The sequence below is a fragment of the Epinephelus moara genome, chromosome 21 (genome assembly GCF_006386435.1).
Source record: "Epinephelus moara isolate mb chromosome 21, YSFRI_EMoa_1.0, whole genome shotgun sequence".
Taxonomy (NCBI): domain Eukaryota; kingdom Metazoa; phylum Chordata; class Actinopteri; order Perciformes; family Serranidae; genus Epinephelus; species Epinephelus moara.
In genome coordinates this window covers 3,721,354-3,747,255 of record NC_065526.1, presented here as the reverse complement: position 1 = coordinate 3,747,255, position 25,902 = coordinate 3,721,354, and the positions used below count along the sequence as shown (strand labels likewise).

The 25,902-nt window shown below is 41.8% G+C and overlaps 2 protein-coding genes across 2 annotated transcripts in view; both read right to left on the bottom strand.

The window, feature by feature from the left end:
- oc90 (otoconin 90) overlaps positions 1-19,439 on the bottom strand; it is a 37,046-nt gene extending 17,607 nt beyond the window's left edge. The window contains exons 1-13 of the mRNA XM_050075112.1: positions 19,250-19,439; positions 15,745-15,796; positions 14,081-14,149; positions 11,415-11,589; positions 10,681-10,787; positions 10,293-10,424; positions 9,038-9,085; positions 6,313-6,378; positions 2,586-2,696; positions 1,862-1,939; positions 1,532-1,621; positions 958-1,176; positions 568-723 (exon numbers count right to left, since the gene is read on the bottom strand). Coding sequence (XP_049931069.1) covers positions 568-723; positions 958-1,176; positions 1,532-1,621; positions 1,862-1,939; positions 2,586-2,696; positions 6,313-6,378; positions 9,038-9,085; positions 10,293-10,424; positions 10,681-10,787; positions 11,415-11,589; positions 14,081-14,149; positions 15,745-15,787 — 1,294 coding nt within the window. The 5' untranslated portion in view covers positions 15,788-15,796; positions 19,250-19,439. The remainder of the gene's footprint in view (positions 1-567; positions 724-957; positions 1,177-1,531; positions 1,622-1,861; positions 1,940-2,585; positions 2,697-6,312; positions 6,379-9,037; positions 9,086-10,292; positions 10,425-10,680; positions 10,788-11,414; positions 11,590-14,080; positions 14,150-15,744; positions 15,797-19,249) is intronic.
- Positions 19,440-21,867: 2,428 nt separating this feature from the next.
- LOC126409156 (HERV-H LTR-associating protein 1) overlaps positions 21,868-25,902 on the bottom strand; it is a 31,703-nt gene continuing 27,668 nt past the window's right edge. Inside the window, exon 15 of the mRNA XM_050075111.1 lies at positions 21,868-21,911. Coding sequence (XP_049931068.1) covers positions 21,868-21,911 — 44 coding nt within the window. The remainder of the gene's footprint in view (positions 21,912-25,902) is intronic.

Sequence of the window (25,902 nt, the reverse complement as noted above, 5' to 3'; positions counted from 1 at the left end):
GTGCTGATTGCAGATAGTTGCATTGAATAGTGGTTTTGTGGGTATTTATTGCATCGTTAATGTGCCTGACATTCTGGAAACCTGCCTGTGAGGTTCTGGTGACGTGTGCGCACTGTCCGCCGGTCAGCCAAACTTTGGCTTACACCGGCTGCGCTCCCCCTGCGCTGACAGTAGACCTGGTTCGCACCTTCGGCGAAGCCTTTTGGCACGAAACTGTCACTGCGCCAAGCTGGATCTGTCGACACCTCCACCTGCTGCGCCGCCACACCCATCTCAGCACACCTCGGTCTGCCAAACTACCAAACTGAGCGCGCGTCAGGTTGCGCTGCTCGAAACTAGCTCTGCGCGGGGTTCGTCACCCTGCGCCACCCTGCGCCGCGACGGGAAACTAGAGCCCCTTGAGACAGAGCTCATTTCATGCTCACATTCACACCTACTGGCTCTTACAAACATAAAATAAGACACACGACTCAAATCCCCAAAATCTACTTTCATAAAATTAAACAATCATTTTGAAAGCAGAAGATCCTGTAATTAAAAAAAGGACATTTGCTCAGTTAAACTCACCATGCTCATCTGAAGCTTCCTGCTCCCCTTCCTCTCCATCATCATCACCACCATCACCATCCTTTTTATTGTCTTCCTCTTCTTCCGATGACTTTCTCTCAGATTGACTAATTTGCGGTTTTGCTGATGTCAGCGATGAAGTTATGATGACTGAACCTGCAGAGATTTCATAATTAATGATCAAAGGGAAAATAAATGTTGAACAATATTTAGCATTAAAACAAATCTACATATATATTTCAGACGGACATTTTAGTTCTACAGATGCAGCCACCTAGAATGTCTCGTGACTCAGTGATGGGGACCGGGTAGTTACATGGTGGATCCACACTGGGACCTTGCTGTACGACTAACTTAACAAAAGACAGACGACCCTCATTTCTTAATCACCTTCCTCAGATGACTCCTCCAGACCTGTTGGTGTCACTCTGGGAGTTGTAGTCCTTAGAAAAGTTGTAGTCTCAAAGGGAGTTGTGATGTCAGCATGTGAAGTCGAAGGTGTTGAAGATTTGACCGTGTTTTCATCTCTAAAGCTGAGTACAGGAAGTTCAGTCGGCTCTGGTTTTGCTGCACTCAGTGTTTCTCTGCTGTGGATGAACAGAAGTGAACCTGCGACAGAGAACGTGAAAAGTATTTTATATATTATATAAATGTCATTTTGAAGGTGTATTTTTCAGTGTGACTGAAGTTTAGTTTTGATTTTTCTATCCTTCTAACTTTATTCAGTTTGTAAAAGAAAGAAATAAAATGCATCACTTCCTGTGTGGCACTTGAGAGCAACCAGACAAGCAGCATTTCAAAAGTTTTAATGAATAAGACACTGGGTGAATCACTGCTCGGTTATGTGAACACCATTACGTCATCAAAGTTAAAATAAACATCACCAACTGTTCTTTCATAAAAAACACTACGAGAATATCCCTGTCTATATTCTTGATGGAGACAGACCGTGTTATTGGCTCACCGCGGCTGATTGCTGGAGGATTGTTGGTCGTCTCATCCTTATTTATCTCTTCCTGCTCGAGTGCTTCCTCTGTCACAGTCTCATTCAAATCTGTAAAAGCAGCGACACATAAGATAGTGACAGGAAACGTCTGAGCCAAGTGAGTCATCGAGCAGCAGGAGAGGAGCAGCGGGGAAATTATTTCTGGTGTTTTGGAAGCTGCAGGATGGTCAGCTTGAGCCAAATGTAATTATGAGCAGCTTGGAAAAAGACAAGTTTGCCTGAAAAGTACTTCAGGGAGAGGATCACAGGAAGTATGTGCAGATGGAGATGAGATGATGTAACTATTACCTTTAGAGATGAAAGTTGAGTGCGCCGTCTCTTCCTTTTTTACCTCCGCTGCGCCACCTTCACCTCCCTGAAGCTCCTCTGTAATGACACAAAAATCACTATTAACACACACACACATGGATGGTGGTGAGTTACCCAAGAACACAGCAAATAATTTCTCACTACTCTGTAAAAATGAGTCAAGGTCACAGCTGTGCTCTTTAGGGCTGCACTGGGGCACAGCTGTGATTTGAGCTAAATGCTAATGCTAGCATGTTCAAATGAAAACTCTCACAAACTGATGCCAAGAAGTAGGCCTGAACCATATTTCTTTTAAGCATCGCCATCGCTATGCACACGTGTGCAATATTGCGATGTGGCTTGCCCTCATTGACAAGCTCAAGGTCTTTACAGAAGAGAAACAAAATACATGTGGAAATATGATTAATTGGATTATATTTGGTGTGGACAAGGGGCCCACTTCTGAAAATGATACACGACACCTGCATCTTTCACAGCATGAACCACACATACAGCTGAGAGGTGACCTGCCTGCAGTGTGTGTGTGTGTGTGTGTGTGTGTGTGTGAGACTCTTCTATCTTTAAATCATCCACTTTTTGCCCTCCTCTCTCCGTCACACACCTGTGACCTCTGTGACATCAGGACCTCTGCAGGGCTTGTGTGTGTTGTGTGTGTACTTTCAGTGTTCCTGCTTCCTTGGCTCGGGCCAATTAAGGGGCGTACCTGCAGGCGTCAGCAGGGGGGGCGGGCGTGGCGGTGGGGTGGTGAGGTCGCTGTCCAGCCCTGTGGTGTCACTCTGGTTATCCACCCTGCTGGTCATTAGTGGGTCCATCTCTGCCGGCAAGACACAACAACAGCTCAGAGCGAGTTGAGTCCAACACACACCGATGATTTCAGTGTCTGAGTCTCAGCTGAGGCGCAGAGAGCTGGTTTGTCAGATACAGTTTGTGAAGTGTGGGAGCATTAACGCAGTTTATTGATTTGTTGTGTACGTAGCTACTAATTGATAAGAAATATTTTAAGTTCATATGTAAAACAACAATATTCACAGCATTTGCATGTCGTTGGAAGGTGCAGCTCATTAAAACGTTATTAATCTCATTTCTTGCACTTAAAATATGTGTATTTTTTAATTTTAAATGCATAAAATCTCATGCAACCTTTGAGATTAGGGCACTAATATTGCTGCTGAAAACCTTTAGTTGCCTCTTTTACACTCAGAGTTTGGATTTGGGAGTCAGGAAATTGGATTTTGGAACTTGACAACTGTTTCTGTACCATTTTTTTGCGTGTTGAAGTAAACTGTTCAACTTATCGAGTGGTGCGTGCGGAAGATCTTTTTTGGTGCGGATCATGACGACAGGGATCATTAGAGCGTCACGCTGTGGCTTCACTAATTAAAAACCTACAAGATGATAGTTTTAAAAAGATTATTTAGATGTTATGAATCAACCCATGTCACTTCATTGTGTTTATTTAACCTCTCTGCAGACAACATATTTATCAGACGGCTTTGATGGAGCTACTTTTCCAGTCTTTCTGCGAAGCTATGACTCTGAAGACATATAACCCAAATAAATGTATTCATCCATATATATTTTCCCTCTAACAACATGATTTCCCAAATTAAAATGAAATAATTCTCTACAGGGTAAATGGCTACTCAAACACTCCTACAGTCTGCTAAACTAAATCATGAAGATATTTAATTCTAAGCAGGATTTACACACAAACTAATCGGCTTTACATTTCTCTTTTTATATAGATTTGTGCAATCAATACATCAGAGCAGTGGTGAATGAAACCCTCAAGGATGTCAACTAACAAACCTATAAACATATTTCTGCTACACAAATCTCTGTAAATTGTTGCTTACTTTTCCACAATCTTTGTTTTTCCTGTTAAGAACTGTAAAGTTTAATCTCACCAGGCCTCCAAGAAACTTTGAAAATTTTTGAATTGTAACAATTTGTTAAAACTCACCTTTAAAATGTGTTTCAGTGGTTAATCTTTATGCATACATGTTAGGGTTGCAGTGGTATCACGGTGCGATAACCGTCTCAGAAAATATAAGATCCTTAAAAAATGAAAACAGAAGGGTTATTTTTGTTTGAACAAACATTGTAGTACTATAATTAAAACTTGACACCATTTTGTTGATGGAACTTTTTGTAAAAAGTCTCCCCTATAAATAACTACAATGAAGGAGAGATTTAACATCTAGTTGACAAGCAAATGTACACGGTATGATAACCATCAACTTTTATTTCATGGTATACCTTGAAACCAGTATACCTCTGCAACCCTAATGTAAGTATGATCCTGCTCCTGTATTGTGATTTTATTGTGTGGGTTTATCTATCAAACAGCTTTATTTGTTGTGTAAAGGAACTTTGGGTTTATGGCAACGTGCTCTTTTAATAATAAGACAAAAAAAAAAGTCAGAGAAGGGAGCATCACTTTTTGGGGAAATTGCTTACAACTCATAAACATACAGTGTGAAACTTGTTAGTTTTGTGAGAGGGCTTTTAAAGGGCCACAAGTCACTGCTGCATTTTGATCATTTTCATTATGGTACCTGACCCTATTTTATAGGCCTCTGCTCGAAATTTGCATACCCATAATGAAATGAATATATCTCTGCAACCACAAGGTCTATTTGAATACTTTTGGTGTCATTATAAAGGGAACACTTGTGAGATTTGTTAAGATGTGTAAATATCAGTATATGTGTTATATGTGAGGAGTAAATGAAGATGGCACACAGTACAAATGAAATATTTTGAGGTTCGCCTAAAAAAAAAGCATTTTCAGGATGAGTATCCCTTTGGAAAGATGCAGCAGCAGCTCTAAACCTCGATCACATCATAGTACAATATGTGAACATTAACTCTGCAAAGGCTGATTCTGATAAAGTGAAGCAGAACAATATTAGAGAGGTTTTAGTACAGAAAATTCAGGCGAGCTCTCCAAAATTGCTCCATGTTTGCATGTGATTTTTGTCATGTACAATCCTATATCTTTCATTTTTTTGTTTCTGTAAGTCCCTACTGATGTTTAGGGTATACACATACAACTGTCTGTTTCGTTTTTTTACTCTATTTCCCACTCCAAACTGACCAATACACACCTACTACATTCAAACCTGTTTCTATTCTGAGCTTTGGAGGCCCGTATCTCTGCGATGGCCAATCAGAGTCAGCAGAACGCGTTGTGGGGAGATGTCGGCTGATGTGAGTGGTCATTGTTTTTGTTCCCCCGGAACCTTTTTTTCCGCCCGGATTCATTTGAATGACGGACAACTTTCGGTAGTACGCAAACGGAGTGTGAATGAACAGCAGAATGCGCATTTTACGGTGAAATTAATAAGGTAAGAGCCATATTACAAATATATTTTGGCAAAGAGATTTCTGTTCTTGTTCTTTGGGCTGTAGCTCTGTGATGGTTAAAGGGAGAGTTATTTGGAGTATACATGTGGAAACAGTGGAGTCTCAGCTTTCATTTGAGATGAATGGGGTGTGTTTTACATAACGTGTGGTCGAGTTAGAGCCCGAAATATACGGAGTGGGTCGGGATATCGGTGCTGTTGGAGTTAGTTGTCGTTGTTGTTTATTTAGTTGATGTTAAAACTGAGTTTGGGGCATGCAAAAAGTTTTTTTACAGCTTTGTAGCAGAGGTTCTGCTGTTAAATTTGATGGGCAACATCACTATGTTCTTCTGATCACTATATTCTTCTGAAGCCCTAAAGTCCCAATTGGGGGACTTTTTGGATTTACAAATTAACCTTTTTAGTTATAAAATGTCAGAAAATATTTTTTTTAAAGGAAGAAGAAGTTTAAATTTTAGGCACTGAAACTAGATACTGTAAAACTTCAATTAAAAGCCTAGTCCTAGTTAAACGCTCGGTGCCTTTCGATAACACAGTGTGGCTGCACATTTTGACAAATAAGGGCCTGTCTCAGTCAGAGGCCTGGTCTGGTTGCCAAGCAATTCATTCTTATAGAAGTTCTTTGGATGTATAAAAGACACGAACAATGTGTCCATTCCTCGATTACCCTGTAAGTTATTCATTCTCCTTTAGTCCATCAGGGTCCTTGCATCAAAAGAATCAAAAACGTTTCTCGTAAAAATAATCCAAGTTGTGAGGATTGTTTTAACAGGATAAAGTGGTGTTGGTATGCCGGGTGCCAAAACACTTTGTCTCTGATGCGCTGTCTGTCAGAGCTTGATCAAATGATCGATTCATAATTTATATATTATCTGAAGCCTACTTTTAAAAGAGTATTACTCATACTGGTTTAAATAAACGATTTGATTGTATTTCCTGATCTTTGCTGAGCAACAGTTTTGTGTGACAGGAATCAAAGGCCTGTCCCAAATATAGGCTATGACTTTTTACATGTATTTTTTTCAACTGAAAAGTAAAGTCATCCGCAAACAAGGTTTTTACCTGCTGTTAGATATGAAGAGTTGGAGAGCTGGAAGCTCACAGAGTCATTTCCTGCTGAGAGAACATCTGGAGACGAGAAGGACGAGGACAGGATGAGACCAGCAGATACAAGACGACTTCAGTCTCTCTGTGTGTAAATATACACCAGAGAGTTGGTTCAACATAAATGTGGCTGTTTGAATTCAGTTATTTAATCACAGTTGTTTGCAGGATGCTTATTACAATCACTTTATCTCACTTGGTGTGACAAAAACCATCCAACTCAGGCACCACAAACTGGACTCAAAATGGACACAGACGCCGACAAAAAAACCTTGATGTTTCTCAATATACGTACAGTTATTTTTAATCTGAATGCTGCATAAGTTGTTGTCTCATTGCACACTCTTGAGAAGTAACAAAATTCAGTCTAATAATCTTGCCAGCTAGAGGTGATAACATGCTCTGACTGGCACAATTTGTCTGATACAGTTCCTAATTTCCTTTGTTGGACTCAGTTATTTGGCTTTTCCAGAGCTGTAGATCAGGCATGTCATACCTGCTTTTCATCAGTAATTGACATCAAATAATCAACAGAAGCATAATCTGTATTAACAGGTATCTGTATATGAATGCAGAATTTGTAGACAAGACAAGATTATGACATCAGAAGTGTTCTGGGACACATTCAGTCAAAAAACATTGTGCTACAGTTTTGTGGTGGAATGACATGTTTCTAGGGCTGCCCCCTGAAGGTCGACCAAGTGTTAGCTGACCAGAAAGGTCATCAGTCAGCAGTATTAAAAGAACAAAAAACAAAAGTGAGACTCTATCAGGAGCTGCTCCTTGACAAAATAAATCCAAACCTATATGACTGGGCCATGTGTGACTTTACTTTGAAAGGACAGACACAGGAAGTGTCCACACTCAGCAGTCAGACAGGAGTCAGGTTAATTTCCAGGGCTGGTACCTGCGGTTATTCCACAGGCTAGTTAATAACATGTCGGGCAGGAAATCCAAAGTGTGGGATCATTTTGAGAAGGTGAAGGACGAACCCAAGGTGATATGTAAACTCATCTTCATTGGTCGACTACAAACATGACGTATCATCTGAAACATGGAAGTAGCTACATGCCCATTAGCCCACAGCGTCATTAACAGGCGGCTCGCTCAGTGTGTGACGTGCACTTGTAGATAAAATATAGGCCTATATTAATGAAGGTTCATTAGTACGGTTTTGTATTTCTCTGTAATGTAGCACAGTGTTAACAATGTTACTGATACTATTCTTTCTCACACCTTCAACTCAAACCACCAAAATATATCATTTAATCATTACATTCATATCAGAAACATGCAGGAGACTAGTCGACTGATGAAAATTTGTAGTCAAGGGCAACCATACATGTCTGAAGGTTTTATCCAGTCATCAGTGATGTCTATATAAATAAATGTCTTGTAAATCATTACTGTTGTACATAACGTTTTTTGTTTTTTATTTCACATTATGCTTGCGTAACACCATTTCTGTTTGAATAGCTTTGTTTTGTTGGAGCTGAACGTCCCCTGGTTTCCATATGTAGTCCGTGTCATGTTAACCAATCATGTTTGCATGCAGGTAAGAGGCTCAGGTGGACTAGCCTCGCATCACCAGGCTCTTCACGTAAGGCGAAGAGCCTGGTTTCTATTCACTCTGAATTTAGTCTGGATTCTGGTTCCGGTCTAGAGAGCGGATCCGGAATTCACCAACTTCACCAAAGTAAAACTTTAAATTCTGGTGCACCATCGGTTTGGGGTGATGAGGGGTGTAAGAAAATCGATTAACTTAATGGCTTGGGGCTTTTCTTGTAAATTATATTCTTTAAATTAAAATTTCACCGCATTTTTATCAGCTTGGTGCTTTTACTTTGACGGAAAGGTGCATCCATCGAATTCCGGATCCTGTCTGTCTCGTCCTGGTTACGGTTCCTTACCAAACCGGCCACTAAACGGCCCCAGACTACAGGTGGACAGCAAAAGAGGCGAACACATTGGTCGAAATTCATCTCGGAGCCCATCAGCAATCGCCTGACACGATTTAGCTTGTACAAAATGTTTCTGCATTCATATGCAGAATGTCCATTCTCACGTCTCAGATTTCTACTCAGACTGTAATCTGTGACCACATGGAAGAGGATGTCTTGGCCTGGATATCCACAGGCTGCACCAGAACTCCTAAAATATTGACTGTCAGAGTCTAAAGGGAAACCAAAGGGCTCAGATCGACAAAAGCATGATTAAAGTTTATCTCAAGTTTAAATAGTAAAGTATCTATTCAAACAGAAAACTCGACTCAACTGTCTGACGCGCTTCCGACAGGCTTTGCACAACTTTCCTCTGAAGTTCTCCGCTCTAATAATAAACTCCTCTTCCTCAGCTCCTCCTCTTCCTCTCAGACTAAGCATCAGATCAAAGCAACTCCGTTCAATCCCTGATTTTTTGCCTCCAGCTGCGCGTGGGCAGGAAGCTGCAGGATTAAACGGCAAGAGGTCATTGTTTTAATTGGCTGAGAGCCACAGAGGTGTGACTCAGCCATCTGCGCTCCTGCCCAATCAATCGCTCCCTCTGATGTGACACCACTGACCTGCTCAGAAACTGACGCACTGTCCGCAGAAAGCTGACGGGACATTTTTGGTGCCTGTGTCCTCTGAGCTTCCTGACACGGCGTCATTCGATCAGAGTTTCAGCTGACGTCACTCAGACTCACCTGCTGCTGTGAAGGCTCCGCCGGTCTGCACGGTGCTGCTGAGCTCATCTGAAACACAGAATCAAACTAATGAGAGATCCATGCTGCTGGTGGGTCTCTGCTCTGTCAGGCAGCGTGGATTCATTTTAATCCCTCCATGAGGATGTCAAACACAGGACTCAGCTTCTGTATGGCTAACCATATATCATCTATAATTCTAAATTAAAGGGGACCTATTCTTCTCATTTTCAGGTTTACACTTGTGTTTTGGTTTCTACTGGAACATGTTTACATGCTTTAATGGTCAAAAAACATTTTATTTTCCTCATACTGTCTCAGCTGGAACACCTGTATTCACCCTCTGTCTGAAACACGCCTGTCTCTTTAAGCCCCCCCCCCCAAAATGCCCAGGCTGCTCTGATTGGTCAGTGTGTCTGGGTCTTCCTTATTTTGGCAACTCTCAGGCCCCCAGGAAGCGCAGTGGGCCTTATGGTGCGTTTGTTTTGTACTCGGAGGTTGGAAGTCAGAGGTGGGAATGACATCACCTCCAAGTTGACGACAGTTTTTGCATTCTAGTTGAAAGACATGGACGCCCGCAATAAAGAGTAGTGACAGCTTCAAAACCATCATGCACTCCAACTGATGATGATGATGAAACCTAATGTAAAACAAATAAGATTAAACTGCTATAAACAGTACTTCAGCAGAGTGTTTACTCGCTATGTATGTGACCGGCAGCCATCTTGAATTTGTAAGTCGGGGTTGATGCGGTTGCTCCGAGTTCCGAGTTGGAAATCCGATCTCAGGGTGCGTTCAAGTTTAAACTTCTGACTGGGAACTGGGAATTTCCAACCTCCGAGTACAAAATGAACGCACCATTAAACCAACGTTTGTAGTGGCCAAAAAGTGGAACTGCAATCTCTGGGGTCTGTCACGTGATGCCCTACGGCCCAAAATACCTTTTCCCATTGACTTAAATTGGGGAGGGGAAGTCTATAAATCAGTAGATACATTTTTTGAGTGACACAACCCCCTGAAATGACTCTTTACTATCAATTTCAAAAATTAAATTAAAATAAGTTCTTTAAACATATTTTCTGAAAGTAACTAGAAAAAATTTGTTTTAAAAAATAGATTTCATAAATGATTTTGATGTAATCTCTACTACCCAGCTTCACCTGCACTTACAGTCTGTTAAACGTCCCCACAGACAGCAGTGTGTAACCCTGCACTCTGCAGGTTCACCAGGCTGCTGTTTCTCCTCGAATGAAGTTACCTGTGTGATTTGTAGCCGAGCAGGACAACTCAGCGAAACCTCTCAGTGTTGAGTTGTACGAGCTCTGAGTCATGCAGTCGATGGCAGCCTCGTCACATTCACACAACCTCTGCTGACACCAATCACCAGCATCTCCGGGATCAAGAGAAAGACCATTACTTAATGTCCATGGACAGTACTGTCATCGAGTAAACACTGAGACATGTGCAGACACTAGTGTCACAAATTTGATTTCCTCTGGGAAGAAGTGGCAGGACACAGTTTGGGTAAAACATATGCTATATATAACCTGTTATATGTACAGGTTTTCTTATCTCACTCTCAGCAAGACAGCAGATATGTGTATTTCCAAAAGTGTCAAGCTGTTCACATTAGCTCCGAGTCTTACCACAGGTGCTGTTTGCTGCTGAGCAGGTGAAGTTGTTGGGGAGGAGAGGCAGCTCCTGCCTGCAGGGGGCAGCGTTCAGGTAACACAGCCTGTGAGACTCACAGCAGCTGCAGCAGAGAAGAGAGGAGAGAGAACTTAGGGGTCTTTATAAGGAAGGAGGAGCTACCATGATGTCACCCATTGGTTTGTGGACTCCTGTTTTGAAGCCTAGAGTTCGGCCTTTTCGCCATCGTCATCTTGGTTTTTTGGTGCCAGAGGGGACCATATTTGGTAAATGGTAAGTCACATTCACCCATTCACACACACATTCATACACTACATACCATGCTGCCATGTGCTACTCAGTTTTTAACACACTGATGGAACAGCCATCGGAAGCTGAGCAGGAGCGAGGGGTGGATCTGACTCTTAGGGTTCATCCTGTTATCTTCTCTAGCAACATAGCTGAAACTGTGTCAGTGGATGCCTTATGCTTTTAACTGCAAGCCAAATCTACCTATGGGTCCCACTAAAGTACCCCAAACCTGAACCTGAACCTAATGTCTCTCCCATGTTTTGAAACTTCTCTCCAGCTGGTTTTCAAAAATCTTTCTGCCCATTTGTGTTTTCAAACTCTCCTGGTCCACTTGGCCCACGCCCGCCTCCAGCCTCTGAATTCAAGCAAGCCACCATGCTGAATCTTAAATTCAGCAGGTGCTGCAGCCGAACCCTGCTGCGATCAGAGTCTTACTCACATGTCCAGAGGATCCACGGGGTTTCCAACGGCCACATATCTGCAGGAGCAGCCGTAATCTTCGAGGTCGCGTGGACAAAGCCCCGTCGCACAGCGGAGCTTCAGAGCAAAACTCAGCAGCGAAGGGAAATTATCAAAGACCGAGTGGAGCCAGGTGAAGCGCAGGCCGAGACAATCTGCACCGAGAGGAGGAAAACAAGAGACGGACACACAGAGGCGGTAAGAAAAACTCCATTTCCTCCACCTTGCAGGGTGAGAGCAGAGTGTGATTTAATCACAGATAATCCTGTTGGCAGGTTCCAATAACACGAGTCCAGAGAAGCATGCAGGGCAGAAAATTATTTAGGCCACAGCTCTCCACATGTCAGGTGAGCCCACGCTGCTGATTAGGACTATAGGTGTCCCACAGCATCACAGCGTGTGAATCAGTCTACCTCGATGTCAACAACATCAGAAAATATCACAAAACATCAGTCGGTGTTAAAGCAGCTGGATGATTGTTGGGGGAAAACAAAGCGTCAGTCTGAACAATGACCGTCTGACCTGATGGAGACACTGCAGCCGTTTTACAGCCTGCTGACACTCTGACCAAACCAAAAACCGAAGTCCATTTATTGAACACAAAGTTATTATATTTCAAATTATCTGAATTTTCTTGGGATTTGCTGAAACAACTGCAATAAAGACAAGCTGTCAAAATAGAGAAAAAGACTTAAGCACAGCACACATTGGCTGCAGCAGACCCTTCACCATACCCTGCACACATGATGGCCTACGCCAATGTGAGCATTTATACTTGTGCGGTGGTGTGTCTGTCACTCTGCAGTTACACCTCCAAAACACTAGTCGGCAGGGTTTCTGTGTAGTGCTGTAAAGTTTAGATGATTCAAAACACACATTAAACATGGCTTAATAGAGACAATTTCAAACACAAGTACACAAATCAGCTTCACTACATTCTCAGAACTCATCGGCTGTATTCGGCGTCTGACTTCGGCGATACAGCCTCTGGGGGCAGACCCCTGATTTTTTGGCATTCCGGTTTGATTTGGGCGGAGGAGGCGAATTTCCGTTTTCGACTTCTGTTTATATATAAGTAAATATGCTGAACCATTGCGATGGATTAAGAGTTTGCAGTGACGCCAATTATAATGTTCATTTTCCCCACAAATACAACATGCTAATGTTATTAGCACAAGCCTATGGCATTTTACATTGTATAAATTAGCCTAGCAGCAAGCAGACTTTTTCTCATATAAAATTTCAGCCAGGATAAATCACACACAGTGTGTGGAGGCTTTATTGTCTTCACAATTTATTGTTTCTTATCTGTGAAATTAAAGTAAATCAAAGCTTTGTTTGAAAGCTGAGGGAAATGGCTTCCGCCTACAGAGACAGAGAGGAGGTCTGCGTCACTGCAGCACGTAGTTACATTCCTGGGGAGGTGCACGTCAGGCTACAGCGTAGGGTATGGCGTAAGCTCTACATCGATGCAGAAGTATAAATTCCACCTTATCCTGTTATTATGCATCCATGCTGACAATAGTTGTAGCTGGATGCATTATGTTTTCCGGGATGTCTGTCAGTCCCATGCTTGAAAACGTGATATCTCAGGAACGCCTCAAGGGAATTTCTTGGAATCTGGCAGAAACGTCCACCTGGGCTTTATATGAACTGATTAGTTTTTTGATGATCAAGGGTCAAGAAAGGCCAATGTCACTGTGACCTTGCGTCCATCTCTTCTCATGAACTCAATATCTCCAGAACAGCTTAAGGGAATTTCTACAAATTTGGCACAAATGTCCACCTAGACTCAACGATGAACTGATTAGATTTTGGTCATCAAATGTCAAGATGACTTTGACCTTGTCTGTCTCATTCTTATGAATGCGATATCTCACCTTAATGGTAAATCTTTAAATTTGACACAAACATCCACTGCCTTGGACTGAAGAATAAACTGATTAGAAATTTGTGGTCAAAGGTTAAGGTCAGTAATATTACAAAGTATGTTTCTGGGGACATGTCCCTACTGTCCACATGCAAACATGCACCCTCGATGTCAACATCATGTTAATACATGTGGATATATAGAGTCTTACTTTCATTTAGTTAGTTCGAGCAGTTGTTAAAATTTTAAATTTATATTCAAATAACTTCAAATATTATAATAACCTCACCATTGACATTGCATTTTTGTTAAAGAGATTGGCAGATTGTGTTTTTTTTTTGTTTTTTTCCTTAGATAATTTTTGGGCATTTTTAGCCTTTATTTGACAGGACAGACAAGCATGAAGGGGGGAGAGAGAGAGAGGGAGAGACATGCAGCAAAGGGCCACAGGTTGGATTTGAACCCGGGCCGCTGCGGCAACAGCCTTGTACATGGGGCGCCTGCTCTACCACTAAGCCACCAACGCCCCTGGCAGATCTTGTTTGAAACATTAACTGATGGTTAGCCTGGATATTTATCTGTATATGACAGCGAACACAGTGAAGCCCCTGCAGCACTCTGACCTTTCTGTCTCACATGAATTGCATGACTGATTGTTTGAACTCAGTGAAGCAATGAATCACGTACTGTGATTAGCTGATTCATTCATTAATATTAAGATAAACTATGCCTCTCATGTGACAGTCATATCAATCACTATCATGTTTCATCCTCACCAGTCACGTTATCTGCATTCTGCTCACTGGTTCCTGGATCTGGGCAGAAGATGGAGCTGGCAGACAGCGCTGAAGACAGAGACAATAATGAGTCATTTTTATAATGGTTAATCCATCAGATTACATCATTATAGCTTCATATACAGGATGCTGAAGTTCAGCCCACTGCTCAAGATGGCCGATTCCACTTTTCTAGGTTAGAACGTATTTCTTTCATCAGGTTTTTATTAAAAAGCTAAACAATGTTAGTGAGGTTTTCTGTCCTCATTCTGAAAAAGGAGTAGTAAAAGAAAAAATGCAGCAGCTTGTTAATATTTGTAACTTCTTCTTAATTAATTTTTTGGTCCACATGCAACCGAATGTGCCATTAAAATGTAGTTGGTTACTTTCATAAAAATACATTTTGTTATATTTGCTGAAACTGTCACTGTATCTTGACATGAGACATGATCTGTGAGAAAAAACCAACCCGTTTCTCTGCCTCCATGTAGTGCTTCTTATGGCATTTGCAAGAATCCACCAGGGCTGAATGAGAACAACCAATGGACTGCATGGGGGCGTGCAGCCGACGAGAACAAAAATATATTTTGTATTTTTTAGAATAAAACAAAGTAAGAAGTGTGCAGTATATGTGTAATATTTTGACATCTGAATCACTATTATCAAGCCACAATTCCTTTTATTTTTTAAAGTCAATGACACATGTTGAACCTTTGACCCCATTGTCACATTGGTCACCGACGTGGAGGACTCCAGCCATGAAACTTTGCAGCCTGATGATGAGGTGGTAGCCTACATGGAGTTCAAGACACCCAAGGAGGATCCTTTGAAGGTTTGATGGTGGTGGAAGGAGCATGCTAAAATGTTTCCTAACCTGGCAGTGATTGAATGTTTTCACCATCCAGTCAAAGAGACGTCTCCTCCGCTGGATGTGGAATCCAAGAATGGAGAACCCAGCTTAATGTGAGGGACTGGAGTCTGGGTGGGTTTAATCACGGGTGCAGGTCAGGTGGGATCACTTATGACATATGACGTCAACATTTTGTTAGTTTTAAGCTGTGTTGTTCAGTTACCAAAATTTGCATCTTCCAGACGTCTCATGCCAACGTCATCTTGACACACAAGGGAAACAAAAACCCAAAATCCGCAAAACTTTGTAGTGTAACTTCTACACAACATAAAATTCTAATGTCTTTACATTACTCTAAAATATCATCAACCTGACTTTTATTCGTTCCAAAAGTTAACGTCTGTACAGCATAAGAGTTCAACATGTTTCTGAGTCTTATGGACGTCTGGCGCCAGCTGGGACGAACTCAGTAGACTAAAATATGTTTCTGAAAACATTTGAGATGACAAATAGGTGATGCAGTAACAGAATCAGAATTGATCAACACTGCCTTGTTAGATAATCTGACCGCAGATTATGAGCAGTGATTGACAGCTATGTTAGAGACTCCATGGCTGTGATTGGTTGTTTTCATTCAGCCATGATGAATTCTGGCAAATGCCACTGGAAACACTACGAGGAGCAGGAGGAAGATGAATTTATAGACTATCTGTCTCATGCACTGCTGTCAGGAAACAGTGACAGTTTCAGCAAATATGACAAAAAGGTTTGTTTTATGAAAGTTAGCGTCTGTAGCATGAGTGTGCTTACTCACCGTTTGGAACAGCAGATAGCATGAAAATCCATATCAGAAACATGACTTGAACCTGCATTCAGATGGAGAAGACTTTTGTTTCATGAACTTTTAATTAGGTGACAGAAGACACAAACATTTTACTGTGAAACATCTTTGCAGTTGTAGGCAGGTGTGAAGTAATATAGCAGCACAAACAGCTCCACATTATTATTATCATTATTATTGCAAAAGCTTGGCTTAAACTCTGTCACTTACCTCAACACCCACCCAGGTGATGTGGAGACCTTATACCCAATCAAAGAAATGAACATGCTCATCACAGGGGGCCAGAAATATCACCATTTATTTTCTTTATTCATGTAACAGAGACCTGAATTTACCCCGACATCTCCCACCCAGCTCCATAAATTATCCCCGTCATTACAGCGCTGATTACTGCCGCGCCAGACGAGACGGACGACCTTCTCCACTCGCTGGTTCGGTGTCTTTAATGGCTTCAAACAGCTCGGCCCACCTGTGGCTCCCTCTGCTCGGCGAGGTGACAGAGTGTATCATTACTGTTATTCAGGCCCCCGGCACATTTCACTTAGAGCAGTGGAGTTATCGGTACTTCAGGCATCAGTGCAGCACAGAGGAGGTCAGCTGTCTCATTAATGCAGTTATATATACGGCTTTATTTCATCTTTAATGTCATCTTAAAACTGAAGTGGTCAATGCTGCTCTTTAATGCAACATAATGGCAACAAAGAGTCATTTATATGATCTCTGGGGTTTGTATCAAAGGAGTCCACACTAGGGGAACCTTTGAGGTATTTTTAACCACTTCCACATCTTATTATACTAAAAATATGTCTATAAGAATGTGTACGTCACTGTCTGGCTCACAGTGGGGGAGAGAAATATAAGGAGACACCGTTAGTTGTTGTGTGGTGGGCTGAATGACCTGAGGAGGTGGGGACACTAGCAGGGGAACATGCATGTGCAAAACAGGAGCTCTTATTTCTTGTTTTCTGTCTGCTTGTGTGTTATATTTTGGTCTGAAGTGCTAAGCTTCAGACTATGACGCTCACGGTACTCCACCAGCATCAGTTTTAGATATGTGAATTTCTGCTCTATACATGCATTCAGTGTCTTTTTAAAACAAACTTTCAGATAGGTTTAGGAACCAAAATTGCGTGGTTATGTTAGGGAAAAAAACATGTTTGGCTTAAAAGAAAGCTGATGTTGGTTTCACATGGGACACAAATAGCAGTCTCCTGGGTGAAAGTCCTGTGTCTGACACATCTGCCCATCCATACCGACCTCCTGGTACTAGTATGGCTCGTACAGACACTTAAGGCTGCTTTGTGCATCCAAGAGGTACGTGACAAAGTGTCAGTATTTTTGACGACTTGAGACTGAGAATGGGTTCAATGGGTTCCTCAGCTGCAATTGCTATGACAAAGATTGGAGCGCTCCATTGCTGCAATTAGAAGAACACTGCACCACAATCACTGACTTCATTTAAAAAGGATTTTACTCCAGTCTCTGAATTTGTCCAATAAGAGCTACAATACATCAAATGTCACTTTACCTTGTTATTAGCTGATCTGAGACCTAAAGATTGGAGAAACAGCTACAAGAGAAACTACTACAGTCTGCAATCTGCTAACACACTTAGCAGCTAGAAAAATGCTAATGGCTGTCAATCAAAATGGCTGTCTGGGCCTTAAAGGTCCAGTGTGTGAGATTTGGTGGCATCTAGTGGTCAGGCTGCAGACTGCAACCAACTGAAACTTCTCCAAGCCAAGCTTGCAGGACAAGTGTCATCAGCTACAATTGTACAAGGGCTGGACTTTCAAATTAAAAAAATAAAATAAAATAAAATATATGTTTATAGTCAAACACAGATTAATAGTTTAGTCAATAATTGTTTGATCAAATGATAAAATTATTTTAATAATCAAAAAAGATAATGAAATAGAAAGTTATGTCAGAGCACATGGAGAATTAAAAAGAAAAAAAAGGAGTTGAATAAGAGCCGTGAGTTAGTCCCCATCCTTGAATGCGGATATGAAGGCAGCAGTCCATCATAAAAGACAGGAATTATTTCAGGTTCTATTATCCGGTCCGCGCCACCTGACCAGCAAAATATGGGTTAAATTAAAAAACCCGAACCTGACAAGACCTGAAAACATTGAACTTTATGCATTAAAGTAGCAAAATTATCAGGACTGAAGACTAAGACATGGAGAGAGACATGGACTGAGTGCCACGCCACGGTGCACATGTGTGATACACAGGTAGACAGAGAGGGTAAGAGGGAGAGCGAGAAGAAGGTTGAAGGTGGACTATTGCACATTGTGTATCTGTAAGTTATTTATAGCTCACTCAGGATGCTGATTTGTCACTTTTTGGCATTTAATATTTTGATATATTCTAGAAAGCTTACCTGAACCTGACAAATGGTTTCTAACGTCTTTTAAATTCATTAGCGTTAGGCAGGCTGCTATCAGAAGCTTTGGTGGGCCATATGAAGCCCGCAGGCCACCAGTTAATGATCACTGGTGTAAGAGAACTACAGTGTCCCATGCAAAAATGCCAAATGTTGGTTTGTCTATTCTGGGCTACAAAATAGCAGACTGTGGATTAAAACTGCTCCTTCAAAGGTTACGAAAACATAACTATTCTGTAGCTGCCTCACGAACATTGTGTAGCTTTTTGATAAAAACCTGATGAAAGAAATATGTTTTAATCAAGAAAAGTGGAACCAGCCATCTTGAGCAGTGGGCTGAACTTCAGCATCCTGTATATGAAGCTATATAAGGATGTAATCTGATCGTTTAGTGATGTGTTGAATGTGTAATAACCATTATAAAAATGACTCATTATTGTCTCTGCCTTCAGTGCTGTCTGCACATTAGCATTTCTAGCTACAAAATTTATTAGTGTAAAGTTATTGTCATTGTTATTGTAATTGTAGGAAACTACAATCATTCTTTGTGACAATCTGATCTCACTCAGGTTGAATTAGGACCTAATTATTTTTTTTGGCCACAATGCGAGACTGGAGACTCGACAACAAGCTACTGTAGCAGACAGACACAAAGTTAAAGTTGTTAGTAAGTTTAAAATTAGCTGCCCAATTCCATCCTGCAAACACAGAACATAATCTTCCTATCCCAAGTCCAATATTTACTCTCTTCTAGCTTTGTTTTTGGTCGCCACCAACTCATGAGGGAAACATCTCTCTCTCTTTAGCTGCTCCGTGAGCAGCGATGAAACAGCTGCCTGCTGCTGCTGGAAACACTGAGACTGAACCAGACAGGAAATGTGCCACAAAACCAAAACTAGAAGCTAAAAGGGGCTGAAACACTCTGTCCATTTTAGCTTAAATCAAACACTGTACAATGCAAAATTACAGAGCAACTACACCACAAACTAAGACCTGTAATTATGAATTAAAGCCTCCAACTGAGCGCAACAGTTAACCAAACAAAACTTTAAAATGTCAAACAAACTGAGTCAGTGAATAAAATCTTACCTTATTTGTGGGGCAGCAGCTGCAGCAGTTGGTGTCTCTTCATTGAATAAAGATGAGCATGAAACCCTGAGTCATTGTAAGGAATCACACAAAGCTCCGATGGACATTAGCAGTCAACAGAGAGGGTGGAAGCCTTTCTAGTCCTTTTGTGGCCTTGAATAAACTCTCAGCTCCACTAACTGTGTTTATCAGTCCAACTGAGGAGGTGGGGCACCTTTAGCCCCTTCAGTTCAGGTCTTATTGGCTATCAGGTGACACCTGAGCAGGAGCTTATCATAGTTTGGTTCCTGTGCAGGTATTTGAGGCTTTAACGGAGGTAGGGTCCTGACAGAGGGACCCACAGAGTGGTCTTTGTGCCACAGGGGGCTGGATCTGTGACCCAGGGGTCGACCTGGTCTTATCTGATCCTCGCGGGAGTTCAGATCAATGACTACCTGCAGGGAAGGAGGGGTCAGTGAAGCAGAGGAGCTGTGGGTTTAATAACAGGTGGAGGGTGGGCTGATAGTGGGGCATTGTGTGAGACAGGTGCATCTATGAGGGAGGATGGTACAGATGTTTATGTCAGATGTCCTCTTACATACCATAAGTGGACACAATTACAGAAACATGTACAGAGAGAAGTCCTGCAGCGATGGCCAGTTTGATATAAATCGAACTTTATGTAGGTGTTGATTTGATTTTAATTTAGTTTCACTCATAGCGGCACCGTACAGAGTTAGCATGCACACAAGGATGCACGTGTTTGCTGCAATGGAGTGACATGAAACCTTTTAGAGTGACATCACATGCTGTGCAGTTTATACAGTTTAAGGGGTCCCTCAAGATAAATATAAATGATCTATACATGATAAAGAGAGGTGCAGTTGTGTGTTTTCAGCTGCATTTCACAGTCATTTGCCAACGACTCTGAAAGGGACATATATGACTGTTGGAGAGTAACAGCGACAGGTGCACATGCTCATAGAACTGGAGTTACATCCAGTAACTACTAATTAATGCTGTGAAACGGTCACAGATTGGTTAGGTTTTGTACAAGATTATGATTTGGGTTAAAACAAGTGTGCTTAGTAGATAAATTACAGATGTATGTTAAAGGTTTTGTGTGTGAGATTTAGGGGGATTTCGTGGCATCTAGCGGTGAGGATAGCAGACTGCAACCAGCTGAAACTTCTGGTTAGAATTCCTTCAGTGTTAATTGTTCAGGAGGTTTTTACCGCAGAGGTCTCTTCCTCTCCAAAACAAACTGAAAAGCTGATTTAAACCAGTAAAAACACTGAATAAAGCAGTTTCACGTTACAAATCAGTGTCTCTACTACCCTGTTTGGCTGGTAGCAGAAGGCCTGCTTGCCCAGCACCTGCAGAAGTGTGCTCATCTTATTTTTGATCCAGAACTTCAAGAGGAGAGAAATTATCGGCAGAGGTCTCCTCCTCTAAAAAACAAAAAGGACCCAGTGGTTTAAACCAGTAAAAACAATAAATAAAGCAGTTTCATTTAACAAATTGGTGTTTTTCCAAATGCTGTTTGGAATGTGAAAGATGAGCCGCAACATTTAGGAGGTTTTTACAGGGAGCTGAATTATCCGCAGAGGACTTCTCTCCAAAACAAATGGACCAGGTGATTATAACCAGTAAAAACACTTTATAAAGCAGTTTCACCAAAAAATAGAAGTCTCCACCCAACAAAAAAATGCAAATATGTGGCATAACAAGCGTAATGAGGTGCCAGTTCACCTCCTGGGCACTGCCGAGGTGCCCTTGAGCAAGGCACCGAACCCCCCAAGCGCTCGGGGCGCCTGACCAAAGGGCAGCCCCCTCACTCTGACATCTCTCCACTTTGTGCATGTATAGGTCCTGTTTGTGCATGTGTGTGTCTTTCGGACCTGTGTGTAATTGACAAGCAAGAGTGAAAACATTGAATTTCCCCTCCGGGGGATTAATAAAGTAAATAAACTTAAACTTAAACTTAAACTTGTACAGACCTCGCATACGGCTGTTTTGGAGGGGGGTGGTGGTCGGGGGTGAAATCAAAAATCACAACAAAAGTTGCGACAACATACAGACTGAAGACAAATGGTGGTAATCTGTATCTTCCACCTCATTAGTCTTTGATGTAGATCTGACTGAAAAGCAGCATCAGAGAGATGGAGCAGGGGCAGCTGGGAAAATTAGCCAGACTTTTATTAAACTGACAAGAAAAATCTAAATTGGTTCCTTTAGAAAAAGACACAGTTTGTACATATTTTCCCAAATTCCAGACCGTTTCCAAACCTTTAAATCATCAGCTGATTTGAAAAGCTTGGCTTTAAATCTGATGTTTATAAATAGTCCATGATTCCAGATTTTGGTGTTTGGTTTGGTGCAGTTAGGTCATACGTGTAGTGTCCGCTAAAAATCTAAATCACTGTGTAGATTCTAGTGATAAAAGTCAACATATGACAAATGTGTAAAAGTTGCACTTTTGTATAAAAACTTTCAGTGTAAACAATTTCCAGATTCCATTCAGATTTAGAAATCTGTTTCCACACATTCTTCAGATGCTCCAGGAGTGTACTCAGCTGTAGTTTGTAGTTTCAGTCACTTCCTGTGATGATGAACAGCTCTTTGTTTCAGCTCTCTGGTCACAGCTTATTGCACATCTTTGTCAGGCATCTCTGTTTCAAATCTGTGGAGGGAGGAGGGTGGAGACGAGGGTAAATGACAGTGGACACAGACTCTTCTGTCAGCTGCGGCTTTAATGAGGTCATCTCTGACACACTTGAAAAAAGAAAGCTTTTAAAGTAACTGGAGAGATGAGCTGTAATCCAAAAGTTCAGGTTATGTTATGTACAGTTTTGATACTTTGAATTTCAGTAAAAAACATGATTTAGTCAAGTTAAACTTTTGATAAACTGCAGGTAACCATGGTAACATTTGTGACGCTTCTAAAGAAACCAACCTTGTCATGAACTGACTACAAACATGGAGGAGGATTTAAACACACCCAACCATTCTTCCCTTGGTCAGTGGAAAGAAGACAGAAGAGACATTGGACCCTATCTTAAACCTTCTGCACAGTTCAGCACAACTGACACTGCTAGTTTCAGACCGATGCAGGTGTCATCTCTGCAGGCCGCGCCTACGTTGTGCAAGTAGAAAAAGTACTTGTGCCTATCTGTAAGCCCATGAGCATGTAGGTCTTAAAATGAGACGTCATCAGGTCTATTGCTATTTTGAGGCAGCAGAAAGTCACTGCAGCATTGACTCCTGAAAACCTGCTCTAAACCTGTGGTGTGTCAGTGTCACTTCAAGTTACAGTTACACCTCAAGTTCAGTTGATTCAACACACATTAAACACACATTAAACACTGCTTGTTACTTGCAGGGACACACAGGTGGGTTGAAGGTTGGTGAAATAAAAACATCACGAGGAAGAATTATGTTCTCTGAAATGTGAACGTAGCAGAGAGCAGAGAGGAGCTGCAGATCTGCACTGTAAATATCAGTTCCACTGCAGGCACACCTGGCATATAAAGGAAATGGGAGATGACACTCTGATTGGTTGAGTAATATTATGCCAGAAACACCCCTATGATTAATTAAGGGACTTAGTATGGGGTGACTGTGGCTCAGAAGGTAGAGCAGGTCATCCATTAATCGCAAGACTGGTGGTTCAATCCTCAGCTCCTCCATTCCACATGTCAGAGTATCTTTGGGTAAGAGACTGAACCCCAAATTGTTTCTGATGGCTCTTCCAATGGTGTGTAAATGGTTGCTGTTTATGGTAGCCTTGGCCACCAGTGTGTCAATGGGTGAGCATGTAGTGTTAAAGCACTTTGAGTGCTCGGAAGACTAGGAAACTGCTATACAAGTGCAAGTCCATTAACCATGTAGTAGAGACACACACATCTAAGGATAACTTCGGTATTTTTCAACCTGGCCCTATTTCCCCATGTGTATGTGTGCGTATGATTCATAGGTACAACTCGTTTTAAAATTGGTTCAGTATTGAGGGAGGTGGATGCAGCCGGGAGCCGCGAGGTAGATATGGGGGCAAATGCTGAATGAAGATGAGGGCTCATCTTCATTCTCGAAATCGGGTAAATATGCAGCCAGGATACCGATGCAGTAAAACTCTCAACTGCGGGACAACCAGCGCCACTCTGAGCGGTGCTCAGCATGGCCCCTCTGTTTTCTTCCGGCAACAAGCAAAGCTCTCGCGAGATGACGTCACACACAGTCCACAGGAAGTGAAGGGTAAGGGAAACGCTTAGTATGCTATTTACAGAGATAACACTGGCGATTGGAACCGGTCAGTGGCGAAAAAAAGCACTTTTAATGCGCAAACTTGTACGGGACGCATTTGCCCCCATATCTACCTCGTGGCTGCCGGCTGCATCCGCCTCCCTCAATACTGAACCAATTTTAAAACGAGTTGTACCTATGAATCATACGCACACATACACATGGGGAAATAGGGCCCAGGTTGAAAAATACCGAAGTTATCCTTTAATGTGTGAAATGACTTTCAGTGTGAGGAGTTCCAACATAAAAAGACACCCTGCCTTATTTCCTCACCTCCACTGTTTCCCTCACTGTCTTCACACCTCGCTGTGCATTATGCTGTTCTACCTGGATCATGAGTGTGTTTTGATTTCACTGAGGCTCAAAATGACGTCATTCACAGCAATAAATTAACAAATATCTGAAAATTGCAAGTTACTGGCAAAGAAACCCCTAAAACAAAACAGAAATGTTATAAAAAGGTCAATGATGTTTACTTCACTTTGCTTTGATTTTTAATAATCGTTTCTAATTGGTTGCCAAACTGTTGAAGACACAACCTATTCCACATCATGATTTAGATTAAACATGTTGTGCTGAAACAATTAGTCCACTGACAGAAAATCATTTGCCAACTATTTTTATGACTGATTAAGTAATCAGTTAAGTAAGTAAATCATGTGTGCCTAAAAATAACTGTTTCCTGGCATCATTGTAAATTCAGTGGGTCTCATTTATGTAATGTCAGTGAATCTGTGAGTACATGTGCACATTAAAAACCTACACGAGAGTCATGAACACCGCAGAAGACTCAGATTTGACCGTAGGCACGTTTATATGTTCATGAGTGCCAATCACTCATAAGCGCTCCTGCGAGTCAGCAGGAATATCACGTGACCACTATACAAGGAGGTGATAATTACCATGGACAGGTGCATCCTGTCAACCTGCAGACATGGAGCAAGGAAAGAAAGAAAGACAGAGAGAAAAAGAACAGCTTTTCTGACGCTGAGACTTTTTTTAGGTGAAGTGGGGTTGAGAAAACATTTTGATTTTCTTCTGTTAGTAGTGGTGTGACAGGGACAGGTAAATCAAAGGCCTGGAAGGAGGTAACAGGTGCCGTTTACTCTCTGTTCTTTGTTGTAAAAACCATCCAAGAAGTTAAAAGACAATGGTTCAATATGAAACTTGATGCAAAAAAAAACAAAAACGCACAAGTACACACGCCCAAAAAACCCCACAACTACAGGAGGCTCCGCCCACTTACAGCTGCAGACAAACACATTGCTTGCATCATTGGAGAAACCTCTGTGTCAGGGGAGATCGCGACATGCCTCCACTGGATCAGTCAACAGCAAACTCAGAAGGTACGGTGATGTACTATTATATGCAACAAGTGGCCTTGTTTTTAGGTGATGTACTATTATATGCAACAAGTGGCCTTGTTTTTAATAGACGACAGGATTACTCAAAAAAGTGATAATTGATCATTTGAATTATTGTTATTCAGAACTCTAGACTGATGTAAATATCAACTTAACATATTGATCATGAGTCTGACTGCTACCAAACCTGATGTTTTCTGGTTTAACTGTGATGTTGCGCATCATGACGCAGATCTAAATGAAGCAGCGCCACACTTCATCTAAATGATCTCTGACTGCTTAGCTTCATTTCACTCGCTGCTACTTTATGTCAGTTTCAAATCAAAGCCCTGTAAAAAAAGCGAGTCTAAAAATACACACTGAGGACTAATTAGAGCTGGAGAGAGGGCTGATATGACACCCTGTGAGTCCTGTCTCTGGCCAGGCAGTGGGATCAGCTCTGGATGATCAGCGTGTCAGAAGCTGTGAGAGAGGCGTCTCTCTCCGTGACCTCTTGAGCCCATTAGCTCAGAGGATTCACGGCTGTGGCTCGGCGGCTTCCTGCAGAGCTGCTGCTCTAATGAGCTCTGATACCAACTCCCAGTAACATGGCTGACACGTCCCCATCAGTACAGGTGAAGGATGAAGTGTGCTCCCCAATTATTTCTGATTCGCACACTCACTGCTCTGTTTGTAGTCGACTGTGTTTTAAAAGCACCAACATGACTGCTACTTAAAAAATGGACATCACTCCAAGTTATTCTCGATACTCTCAAAGCATCAAGCAACAAATTAGCCTGTGTGTTGAACAGTGCTTGTATCCTCTGCTCCATAAGTATCTCATCTGAGGAGGGTGTGTTTTCTGTCTTTCAGTATTATAGTACAACTAGTCCATCCCCATTGGTAGCTTTGTCACCTTCTACCTATGCCAATCCTCAATGCCTATGTGCAGTTTCACATAGATTGACCACGTCAGTGAGTAGAAAAACGTGGGACAGACAGAATGACTGACTGACAAAATGACACACT